At 42.9% G+C, this 13,028-nt stretch overlaps 2 protein-coding genes across 9 annotated transcripts in view; both read right to left on the minus strand.

Moving 5' to 3' along the window:
* The window catches only part of ZKSCAN8 (zinc finger with KRAB and SCAN domains 8), a 54,153-nt gene that overhangs the window by 5,719 nt on the left and 35,406 nt on the right, over positions 1 to 13,028 (minus strand). For 2 of the 8 annotated variants that reach the window (XM_086369758.1, XM_086369756.1), the window contains exons 5-7: positions 11,346 to 11,854; positions 10,928 to 11,057; positions 41 to 489 (exon numbers count right to left, since the gene is read on the minus strand). The gene's annotated coding sequence lies outside the window, so the exon portion shown is untranslated. Of the gene's footprint in view, positions 1 to 40; positions 490 to 8,258; positions 9,115 to 10,927; positions 11,058 to 11,334; positions 11,855 to 13,028 lie in introns of those variants that run through there. The other 6 variants (XM_086369757.1, XM_086369767.1, XM_086369760.1 and 3 more) reach the window with 4 other exon arrangements.
* On the minus strand, positions 8,259 to 11,774 carry LOC147347347 (zinc finger and SCAN domain-containing protein 23-like). The gene is given in 3 exon segments (XM_086369799.1): positions 8,259 to 9,114; positions 10,928 to 11,057; positions 11,346 to 11,774. Coding segments are annotated over 3 exon segments (1,320 nt in total). The 3' UTR covers positions 8,259 to 8,353.

Below are 13,028 nucleotides of genomic sequence, written 5' to 3' on the forward strand. Positions count from 1 at the left end.
TCCCCACAACCACATCACACTTGTCCCTTCCTATATGTACATTTCTCTTTCTTTCCAGATTCTCCAGTATGGTCACTGCCTCTTCCCCACTCTCTGGATGATGCTCCCGAACTGGGACCTGGAACTCCTGGGGCAGGATGGACAGAAACTGCTCCAGCACCAGCAGGTCCAGGATCTCCTTGGTGTGTGTCTCTGGTCTGAGCCACTGATGGCAGAGCTCCTGGAGCCGGCTCAGGGCCAGCCGGGGTCCAGGGGAAATCCTGGTAGCATAAGTGCCTAAACTTTATGGCTGCCTGAAGATCTCCCAGGCAGGAGGCTGGTTCTCTGGAAGGCTGAGACCCTGATTCCTGGGGTGGTCTTCCTCCAGCTTCACTGTCACCATCATAGGGCCCTGCTGACCCCATGGGGCTTGGAACAGCTGACCAGTAGACTTTCTTGTGTCCACAGCCATCATGCCTGGAGTTTCAACTGAAGGCTTCTGAGGGCACCCTGGGGAATAAGAATTAAGTGATAAAGTGATACATGGCAAATACTTCAAAGAACCCACACAAGAAAGAAGACGACCTGTAACCAAGATAACTAGTTTTATTAATTCACTAAATCCACAAATATTTTTTAGAAGCGTACCTTGCACAGAAACTGTTCAAGGTATTTGAAATGCATTAGCAGAGAGTCCATTCTAGTTGAAACAGTAAAATAAACACAACCAATATGAAAAGTGTATAATATGTGAAGGAGATAAGTAAAAATATATAATTGCCGGGGGTAGAGTAGAATGAAGACTTGCACTTAATGGAACATTTCTCGAAAATTCGGCGTTAAGTACATGGATGTGGCCCCAGCCTAAAACAAAAATTTCTAATCACTTGGCACAGTTTCTCCACATTTGAGTACATACGATCCAACCTGTGGGAAAGGAAAAGTTACGAATCACAGCCAGAAAATTACTAATGTTTTCGTGCTAATCTTGCAAAATAGCAAAATTCTACTTCGTTCATACAGTAGTGGTGGCCCTGGTTTCGTCAGAGCGTGGGAAGCACGGTTGCCAAAAAGGGGACCCCCAAACCCAGGACAGGGTCCTGTATGAGGGGCTTGGGGCCAGCCTCTCCAAAGTCTCTCAGACAGATGCCTGCTGCCAGCCTCTCCGGGCACCGGGTGTCCCCGGGCTGGAACCAGGGCCGGTGCTGGCTGTTCCAGGCAGCCCAGTAAGTCTGGGGTCTCACGGTGCTGAACCCGAGAACAAGGCGGAAGGACGCCACAGGACACTCACCAGACAGCAGTGCTGGAACTCGGCTCCCGGAACTGGACGCTCAGATGCGCCTGGCTTCCGGCGTCTCCAGGAGGTCACGTCCCTGAGCGTGCCCCCGTGACCTGCCTCCGCGCACGTGCCCGGCGTCTCCCGGTTACCTTGCAGTGCAAGGACACTACATGTTCGTTTCTAGCGGTTCAGGACTAAAGGCGTTGACGGATACCACTAAACCCAGTTACTGGAGGAGAAGGCAATGGCACCCCACTCCAGTACTCTTGCCTGGAAAATCCCATGGATGGAGGAGGCTGGTGGGCTGCAGTCCATGGGGTCGCTAGGAGTCGGACACAACTGAGAGACTTCACTTTCACTTTTCACTTTCATGCATTGGAGGAGGAAATGGCAACCCACTCCAGTATTCTTGCCTGGAGAATCCCAGGGACGGCGGAGCCTGGTGGGCTGCCATCTATGGGGTCACACAGAGTTGGACACGACTGAAGCAACTTAGCAGTTACTGAATCTCTGAGAGTTAAAAAAAAAAAAAATAAAGTTTTGGACACTCGCTCTTGTGAAACCGGCAGGATACGTTTCTTAACTGAAAGTGTATGGGAAGAGTGCTTGGTGACGACATAGAAAAAAATGATTGCCCTCTTCCTTAATGGAGGTAGGCCATTGGCAGTCGGCATCGCTACCAGTTTGTCTCCCTTCTGCCTTTTCCTGGGTGTTTTCATCTCCTCTGTCCTGCGCCCAGAACAGGGCTTCCCTCAAAGAGGGAACTGTGCCTTCCCTCTAAGGAAGGAACATGATGGCTATCCTTTAGGACCTCGTCAATATGCTGAAACCAAGAAGAAACACTAAGAAAATAGAGATGGTAGAGAAGAAATAAGTACAGATGTGGGAAAGAGCTTGGGCCAGAAAGCAATGGAAATTTCAGAAGGCAGTGGGAAGTTCAGGAGTTGGGGAAACCATCCTAGAACAAGAAATGGAAAAGAGGTTTCTGAATTGAACTAGTTCAGTTCAGTCGCTCAGTCGTGTCCGACTCTTTGCGACCCCATGAATCCCAGCACTCCAGGCCTCCCTGTCCATCACCAACTCCCGGAGTTTACTTAAACTCATGTCCATCGAATTGGTGATGCCATCCAACCATCTCATCCTCTGTCCTCCTATTCTCCCCCTGCCCCCAATCCCTCTCAGCATCAGAGTCTTTTCCAATGAGTCAACTCTTCGCATGAGGTGGCCAGAGTACTGGAGTTTCCGCTTCAGCATCAGTCCTTCCAATGAACACCCAGGACTGATCTTTAGGATGGACTGGTTGGATTTCCTTGCAGTCCAAAGGACTCTCAAGAGTCTTCTCCAACACGACAGTTCAAAAGCATCAATTCTTCGACCCTCAGCCTTCTTCACAGTCCAACTCTCACATCCATACACGACCACTGGAAAAACCATAGCCTTGACTAGACGGACCTTTGTTGGCAAAGTAATGTCTCTGCTTTTGAATATGCTATCTAGATTGGTCATAACTTTTCTTCAAAGGAGTAAGCGTCTTTTAATTTCATGGCTGCTATCACCATCTTCAGTGATTCTGGAGCCCCCCAAAATTAAGTCTGACATTGTTTCCCCATCTATTTCCCATGACGTGATGGGACCGGATGCCATGATCTTAGTTTTCTGAATGCTGAGCTTTAAGCCAACTATTTCACTCTCCTCTTTCACTTTCATCAAGAGGCTTTTTAGTTCCTCTTTCTGCCATAAGGGTGGTGTCATCTGCATATCTGAGGTTATTGATATTTCTCCCGGCAATCTTGATTCCAGCTTGTGCTTCTTCCAGCCCAGCATTTCTCATAATGTACTCTGCATGTAAGTTAAATAAGCAGGGAGACAATATACAGCCTTGATGTACTCCTTTCCCAATTTGGAACCAGTCTGTTGTTCCATGTCCATTCTAACTGTTGCTTCCTGACCTGCATATAGGTTTCTTAAGTCAGTTCAGGTGGTCTGGTATTCCCATCTCTTTCAGAATTTTCCTCAGTTTATTGTGAGGAGGCTGGCAAACAGCAGTTGGCCAGAGGCCATCCAGATAGACGAGATCACCAGCAGGGCACAGTCTGCATGAAGGCTATCAAAGGTCTGCTCTGGGACTTCCCATCATCAAGCTGTTGACTTTAAGCAAAGGATATTACCCTCCATAATGGGTGGGCCTCATCCAGTCAGCTGAAGTCCTTGAGACAAAACTGAGATATCCTCAAGAGGGAATTTTGCCTTAAAACTGTAACATAGGAATCCTGCTTGCATTCCCTGCCAGCCTACCTTATATATTTTGAAATTAGTAGTTCCCCAGTTGTCTGAAAAAGAAATGCAAAAAAGCAAAATGGCTGTCTGAGGAGGCCTTACAAAAAGCTGTGAAGAGAAGCGAAAAGCAAAGGAGAGAAGGAAAGATATACTCATTTGAATACAGAGTTCCAAAGAATAGCAAGGAGAGATAAGAAAGCCTTCCTCAGTGATCAATGCAAAGAAATAGAGGAAAACAATAGAATGGGAAAGACTAGAGATCTCTTCAAGAAAATTAGAGATACCAAGGGAACATTTCATGCAAAGATGGGCTCAATGAAGGACAGAAATAGTATGGACCTAACAGAAGCAGAAGATGTGAAGAAGAGGTGGCAAGAATACACAGAACTGTACAAAAAAGATCTTCATGACCCAGATAATCACGATGGTATGATCACTCACACTCACCTAGAGCCAGACATTCTGGAATGTGAAGTCAAGTGGGCCGTAGGAAGCATCACTATGAACAAAGCTAGTGGAGGTGATGGAATTCTAGCTGAGCTATTTGAAATCCTAAAAGATGATGCTGTGAAAGTGCTACACTCAATATGTCAGCAAATTTGGAAAACTCAGCAGTGGCCACAGGACTGGAAAAGGTCAGTTTTCATCCCAATCCCAAAAAAGCCAATGCCAAAGAATGCTCACACTACTGCACAATTGCACTCATCTCACACACTAGTAAAGTAATGCTCAAAATTCTCCAAGCCAGGCTTCAGCAATATGTGAACCGTGAACTTCCCGATGTTCCAGCTGGTTTTAGAAAAGGCAGAGGAACCAGAGATCAAATTGCCAACATCCGCTGAATCATTGAAAAAGCAAGAGAGTTCCAGAAAAACATCTATTTCTGCTTTATTGACTGTGTCAAAGCCTTTGACTGTGTGGATCACAATAAACTGTGGAAAATTCTGAAAGAGATGGGAATACCAGACCACCTGACCTGCCTCTTGAGAAACCTGTATGCAAGTCAGGAAGCAACAGTTAGATCTGGATATAGAACAACAGACTGATTCCAAATAGGAAAAGGAGTTAGTCAAGGCTGTATATTATCACCCTGCTTATTTAACTTCTATGCAGAGTACATTATGAGAAATGCTGGGCTGGAAGAAGCACAAGCTGGAATCAAGATTGCTGGGAGAAATTTTAATGACCTCATATATGCAGATGACACCACCCTTATGGCAGAAAGTGAAGAGGAACTAAAAAGCCTCTTGATGAAAGTGAAAGAGGAGAGTGAAATAGTTGGCTTAAAGCTCAACATTCAGAAAACTAAGATCATGGCATCCGGTCCCATCACTTCATGGGAAATAGATGGGGAAGCAATGGTTGACTTTATTTTTGGGGGCTCCAGAATCACTGCAGATGGTGATTGCAGCCATGAAACTAAAAGACACTTACTCCTTGGAAGGAAAGTTATAACCAACCTAGAAAAATGGTTGCTCAGTTGTGTCTGACTCTTTGCAACCCTGTGGACTGTAGACGACCAGGCTCCTCTGTCCATGGGATTTTCCAGGCAATAGTACTGGAGTGGATTGCCATTTCCTTCTCCAGGGGATCTTCCCAACCCAGGGATCAAACCTGGGTCTCCCACATTGTAGACAGACGCTTAACGGTCTGAGCCAAAGCAGAGACATTACTTTGCCAACAAAGGTCTGTCTAGTCAAGGCTATGGTTTTTCCAGTAGTCATGTATGAATGTTAAGAGTTGGACTATAAAGCAAGCTGAGTGCCGAAGAACTGATGCTTTTGAACTGTGGTATTGGAGAATCCCTTGAGAGTCCCTTGGACTGCAAGAAGATCCAACCAGTCCATCCTAAAGGAGATCAGTCCTGGGTGTCCATCGGAAAGACTGATGTTGAAGCTGAAACTCCAATATTTTGGCCATCTAATGGGAAGAGCTGACTCATTTGAAAAGACCCTGATGCTGGGAAAGATTGAGGGCAGGAAGAGAAGGGGATGACAGAGGATGAGATGGTTGGCTGGCATCACCGACTCAATGGACATGGGTTTGGATAGACTCTGGGAGTTGGTGATGGACAGGGAGGCATGGCATGCTGCGGTTCATGGGGTCACAAAGAGTCAGACACACCTGAGCAACTGAACTGAACTGAACAATTGTCTGAGTCAATTCTTAAAAAATATATATACATATATATATATATTTTGTCTGAGTCAATATATATATATATATATTTTTTTTTTTCTGAGAATATTGACTAAAATACCAAAATCCTACTAATCCTTAATGTCCAACAAATGTCCACCTTTATATACTTTCCTAATTCTCCCAGGCAGAATTGTTTTTGATTTGTCTTTATCTGTCCTTTTTGTTTTGTATTATAATTATTTTTTCTTGTATATATGCTTAAAATGCATGACACATTTGTAGGCAATAACCATTCTTTAAACACAGTATAAATATAACACATCTTTTGTAAAAATGTCCCTAACTCTAAGGTTAGGAAGGCCACAAAGGTCAAATTATTGATATTTAAAGTACGTTTTTAGTATTTGTATTTAAACTAAATCAAGAAATACAAGTATCCCCTGCCTTTTGAAAATCTGCATTATGCCACTTTGCCTTTACAAATAAAGACCTACATTAGTATCTGCTTTTGCTAAATAAAGCTGAAGAGGATTTTACCAAAAAAAAGTGAAAAGTGAAAACAATGTTGAGCATTTGCGTTGCTGCCCATCCTTGTAGAAAGGCATCATGCACCTCAAGCAGCAAGAGTGATGTCACTGGCTCCTTCTCTGGGAACTATACTCAGCATCTCAGCATTAAGCCACTATAGCTTTGAACTGTGTCTGTGCCTTACCTTGATTCTGTCCATTTGTTAGCAAGATGTGTCCTAAGGTAACTCCCTCTGCTTTATGCCATTTCAGCTTATGAAAAATTTCATAGCTCTCAGGTATTTCCTACTTGAGCCGCGAAACAAGGCAGAATAAAATAGAAGTGGTATGATGGTAGTAAGAATGAACAACTAGCACCTCCAGAGTTTTTCTTGGGTGGCTATTTACTTATACCATCCTCATAAAAATATGAATATAGTAAATATCTCACATTTATACACTTTCTACCTTATAAACTTTCCAGTTTCTCAAGTCCTCACAACAGTGGAAAGTATATTTCATTCAAAGAAGACAATACGAATGTTTTTTAGACTGCCTGTTCCAAAGGTTGCAAAGTTAAACCAAAGCATAGTGAGGACATAAACATCCAGATGATTATGTGTGAAGGACAGTGATGGAGCTGAGCTTGAGATAACTACTGGTTTTTAGCATAAATCAGAAAGATGTAGGAAAAGCAGTAAAGATACTCTGCTACCTGATGTCTCTTCAATCCTACTACCAACATGGAATCAAGTCCAACTGTCATGCTGGATGGTCAAAGGTATTTCTGAGATTTTTTGCTAGAGGTAACTGGAGGAGTGGGTATCACTGGGATTCAGAAAGAAAGGGAGAAAAAAGAGGACATACCAATAAAGAGTGGAATTTGAGGGCACAGATATACATTTTAACTCTTTCCTAAACACTATGCCTTTTTTCTAAGTTGACAAAGGGAGCAGCAAGGCCTAAAACTTCATATGCTGCCTTGACATCTTTGAGCCTCATGCATGTGTACTCAGTCGTGTCCAAATCTTTGTGACCTACGGACTGTAGCCCACCAGGCTCCTCTGTCCATGGGATTTTCCAGGCAAGTATACTGGAGTGGGTTGCCATTTCCTCCTCCAGGAGATCTTTCAACACAAAGATCAAACCTGCATTTCCTGTATTGTCAGGTGGATTCTTTCCCACTGAGCCACCTAGCCCTCTTTGAGCATCAGAGGGACCAAAAGCCTAACCATCAATTCCTCCACTCTTGCTGTATATGCCTCCCACCCAGCAGGAAGTGACCCCACTTGGCTAGTTCCTCATCAGCTGGACTAGCTACACTCTACTTGGTTCTCAACCTACTGGGTTTCACCACCTTGCCCACCCCCACAATGAAATTATTTAAACAAGCCAACCACATCCTCCCAAGGAAACCAGGCATCACCTCATCTTATTACTATGAAGCCTGTATTGCAAAGCTCCTGTTTGTTTATTCTGCTCCCAAGTGGCCCTCCTCCCCTAGGCTGTGAGTACACATGACTAATAAACTCTTGTCAATCCCGTCTGTCCAGAGTCAGGTGTCATGTGTTTGGCCATCCCCAGAATCTTAGGGTGGGACTTCCTCTCTCACCAATAGGGTGAAGAGGAGGCAAACAAAACAGCAAGCTATGTCATTGAGTAGTTGCTTTTAAACTTAACTTACCTAGTTAAATAAGTACCTAGCTTACCCCTAATTTAGGTAACTTTAAAAACAATGTCAGTCTCCTCACTCATCCTGCTAAAGTTCTCCTTTGCACTGTATACACACTTAACAGTCTCAGTGGTCCTCCGTTCAAAATATGAGAGCCACTGTGTCATCAGGATATTCAGGGTATGTGATGACAGTGACTTCAAGGAACAAAAGTGCTGAAGGACCACAAAGGAGAAGGATCAAAAGAATGGGAGAAAGAAATAGCAGCATCCATAAAAGACTCACCCCAAAATGTGGTCTGCTCCAGTGACAAGCTACCAGCTTCTTTCAATCTGATGGATAATACCAAAATGTCTTCTAGTTTGACTACCTAGAATAACAATGATAATGAAGACACCACATCCCCAATTTCTTCAATTTATTACAAAATGATTAGGTCTGTATTCAGCATAGCTTTCTAAAGTGTTCAGTAAGGCCTGATTGAAGGCTTTCTTACACTTAGGATATAGACACAGACTTCTGCCCTCTTTGGATCCTCTGATGACAAACAAGGTTTGACCTCTGAATGAAGGCTCGGCCATGCTCCTCACACTGGTAGGGCTTCTCCCCAGTGTGGATCCTCAGGTGTTGAGTAAGACTGGTGCTCCCTCGGAAAGTTTTCCCACATTCCTTACACATGTAGGGTTTTTCTCCATTGTGACTTCTCTGATGTTCCATGAGTCCTGACCTCTGAGTGAAGGCCCTCTCACACTCATTACATTTGAAGGGTTTCTCTCCAGTGTGGATCCTCAGATGTCCAATAAGATGTGAACTTTGACTAAAGCATTTTCCGCACTCTTTACACCCATAAGGTCTCTTTCCAGTATGGATCCTCTGATGAAGAACCAGGCTTGTGTTTTGACTAAAGGCTTTCCCACATTCATTACACTGATAGCATTTTATTTTATTATGAATTTCCTCATGTGAAAGAAGGGCTGATTTATAACTGATGGCTTTTCCACATTGATTGCATTTATAAGGTTTCTCTCCAGTGTGAATTCTCCAGTGTTGAACAAGCCCTGAGCTCTGAGAAAAGGCCTTGCCACATTCCTTACACTTGTGTCGTTTTACTCTTGTGGGGTTGACCTTTTGGTGTTCTGATTTACCCCTATATTGAAAAGTTTCTCCACACTTTGGATCCTGGAAAGAATCCAGTGAATTCCTTTCTGCAGAAATCTGCTTTGGGGCAAATTCACCAGTTGTATTCCTGGCCTTATCAGCTGAAAGAGCAAGTCGATTATTTAAGAGTTGCATATCCCACATAAGGGTTTGAAAGTAAGGTTAGTAATAATAATTGATAACATTACTAAATGCTTATTAACATCAAGGATTATGCTAAATAATCAAGAACTATCATCCTAAGGGTTTGACAGTTACTGTACTTATGAGTCTTAGAGAATAAAAATAAATAAATAAAAGGCTTTTGGGCCTCAGTCCAGATCTAAAAACTCAGAATGGCAGGAATGAAATGTAAATTTCCCAAGAGTCTTCAAAGGGTCCCTAATGAACATACCCTCTTGTATTCATCCCTTGTGTAGTCCAACCCCTTCCCACATAAGATCTAGGCTGGCCTGTGACTTGCTTTATCCAACAGAATATGGTGAAAGTGATGATATATCAGTTCAAGGACTAAGATTCTAAAAGATGCTTTTGAGATCCCTGAGTTACCATGTTAAGAAGTCTAGTTACTCCACTAAAGAGATACATGGAGACTGAGAGAATGAGATAGCCTGAGGCCCATCCATCTCATAATCTTGCTAAACCCAGGTTTCTAGCCATCTCCTGATCAGCTATGAGATGTGAGTGAAGTATCTCGAGCATCACAGTCCAGGCAAGTCCTCAATACCTACAGCTTCATTTGATATCACATACAGCAGCAGAACCACCCTCTTAATCCCAATCAATCCACAGAATTGTAAGAGATAACATAATGGTTGTTCCTTTTAGCCACTAAGTTCTGGAGTGGTTTGTTCCATGGAAATAGATAGCTAAAACACCAAGTGATCAGTCAGTTTGTGGTGATGCTCACAGCAACACAATAAGCTAGGTAATAGAAACAGAAACTGAAACACAGAAATTAAATAACTGGTCCGTGATCACATGACTAGCCTGGCCTGGAGTTAATCTGAATCTAAAGACTGTGCTCTTTATTTTTATTACAAAAAGAATAGATACTCAAGGTAAAAATTTCAACAGTATAAAAGGCATAAAAGTAGAAAGCCCAAATCACAATTCCTTCTCCATCACCTTGTGTAATCACTATAACCTTGTTGCCTATGTAATAAATAGCCTATTTTAATCTAATGACTGTTAATTTCTTACTGCATTTATAGAAATATTTTTCCTTCAATATTTTCACACAATGGCCAAAAGATTTTTACATAAAGACATCCACTGATCATTGTTTAAAATAACAAAAATACTGGAAAAAGTCTAAATGTACATCAGTAGGAGACAATTAATTACAATACATGTATGCAACAGAAAACTAAACATTAAAAAGAATAAAATAACTCTACTGATAAGATTGGTGTGTGAAAGCTTGATAAAGGAGATAATTAGGGGACTGGGCTCTGGATTGGCTGGATTGTATATGAAAGGCCCACAGTTGTTAATTCTTAGGAATGGAACTTTTATTTTCATTTTATATCTTTCTACAGTACTTGACTTTTTAAAATATAAACTACCATTATTGTTCTATAATAGCTAATTAAAATATATAATACTAGGGCCCATTGTGGTAAATCTATGGTAGATCTGGGCATCAGTATTTCTTAAACAGTTCCATAATGATTTGGATTCACAGAATTGTAAACCACTATAACAGCCCAGTTAAAAAATACCACATAGCCCAATTCAAAGTGAAATCAACTCTAGATATGCTCACTTTGTAAATAACCTTTTGGTGTTAAATTTATTCTGCTATTTCTAGATAACACTTTTTTTTTTTTCCCCCACCACAAATACTACTTTTAGCAGATGCTATGCTCAGTGCTTCTAAAAGATCACAAAGATTCATGGTGTAAAGATTACCATTCTCTTGCAGAGGAAAGTGCTCCCAAGGATCACACTTTAGCTGGACGATCAGTGACTGATTTGTAAGGCTTGCAGGTCTCACTTCCTTCCAGAGCGCTTCTTGTTTGCAATGTGCACTGGCTTGGACCTAAGGACATACCAATAGATCTGGTTTTACGAAAGGACCAGAAAGATGGCAATAGCTAACTAAACCTCAGAGTTTGATTAAAAATACAATTTCATACAAGTATAGAAAGTAGAATAAAGAAACCAGTGTCTTAGTCAGCAGAGTTTTAAAGGGTAAACAGAAAGATAATGCTTCAGCCCAGAAAATAATGGTCATAAGTCCCTCTCCTCTTGCTTACTCATGGCCCCTGTCTTTGCTGGTAGACCCCTGGTGAGCTCACAAATGAACAATGGATTACTCTTTTCCCACCTGTTGTTCTTTGCCTTCAAGTTCTGTCTCCAGATTTTCCAGCACAGTCACCACTTCCTCTCTACTCCTTGGATGATACTCCCATACCCTGGCCTGAACCACCTCTGGCAGGATGCTCAGGAGCTGCTCCAACACCAGCCGCTCCAGGATCTGCTCCTTGCTGTGCCTCTCAGGCTGCAGCCACTTTTGGCAGAGTTCCTGGAGCCATCTCAGTGCCTCTCGAGGTCCAGGGGCCTCTTGATAGCAGAATTGTCTGAAGCGCTGACAGAGAAGCTCCTCATAAGTGTGCACATTCCCTAGACGTCCAGGCTTCTGCTCCTAAGTATGGTTCTCCTCTTCCTCTACCTTCACTATTCTCAGACCCTCTGGTTCCTCTGGAGTGTGCACCACAGGAGTCAAGACTGGATCTTCTCTCAACTTGGTAGACATCTTAGACTGCAACGGCTCAGGATAGGATTCACTTGGCTTACATCCCAGGAATCAGGAAGAACCTTAGAATCACATAACTCCTGTGGGAGAAGAACCCACTATTAAAACAGCAAAATAACCAGAGCAGTCAAGAACCTATGTTATTAGTAATGCAGACTCACTGCCAAGGTGATACTCCTGAGTAGTGAACTATTGTAAGACAATATTCCTGAGACCCACAAAAACAGATAATTATTGAGAAAGTGCACTTTGCTGCTGATATACAAAAAGCGACATAAATATTAGTATCAGAACTTCTATTATGGGAAATAAGGCCACATTCTTAGAATTTAAAGACTTTTTAGTTTATAAAAACTACATTACAGGAAGAAAAGCACATGAGCCAGAGGCTGTGGGATCACCATAGGCCATTTGCTAAGGCTTTCTTCCATGAATATTCATAACCTACCATCCCTTCCTAGAACTGCTTCAGCAGGAAGGGATGGATTTTGGGACACTCCTGTAGAGTCAAAGCACATGAGCAGAGTCAAAGTTATTTTTCCGGTAAAACCTTTATCATCTTTAGAGGAATCAAGTTACTTACACAGATGAGTAAAACACAAGTTCCATAAACTGGTTATATTCTTCGTTCAGGGAGTAAAGCAATAAGCACCTCACCGTCGGACGAGACACCCCCAGCATCCATAGTGTATGAAATAATGAGAATTAGCAAGCAAAATCTGAGTCGTTTGTGCTACACTATAAAGTTAAAAAAAAAAAAAAAAAAAGCCAGCTACAAATCCAAATCTAACGATAGAGACAAATTGTCACTGAAGCTCATTACCAAGCACCGTGTACACTTGTTGGGGGGAGAACAGGACACCCACGCTGCAAAGAGCCCTCCCTGTCCCACTTGTGCCCCTCGGGACAACAGAGATTGGAAATTCTTCAGCTTGGCTGGGGAGAAGTACGACCGCTCACCCGCAGCTCAGGGGATGGCTAGCGCTCCCTAGAGACTAGCCCTGGCAAGTAGTTAAGAGAAAACTGTAATCACCATCTCGCCGGACCAACCAGGAACCAGAACCGCAGAGCAAAAGGCGCCCAGAACCACGAGGCCGCTTCCGATGCCCGCCTAGGAATACGGAGGCGTGGTCCTCTCTATGATCTTCTTGACCGCGGGTTTTGCTACCTTCTCCTGGTTCGGCCAAGGTGGGGGCAGCACTTGACTCTGGCAGTTTGAATTTTTACTCCCTTCTCTCTCCCACTGCCTCCTGA

Source organism: Bos grunniens, chromosome 23 (genome assembly GCF_055505025.1).
Source record: "Bos grunniens cultivar Pamir isolate PY7600 chromosome 23, Bosgru_T2T1.0, whole genome shotgun sequence".
Classification (NCBI taxonomy): Eukaryota; Metazoa; Chordata; class Mammalia; order Artiodactyla; family Bovidae; genus Bos; species Bos grunniens.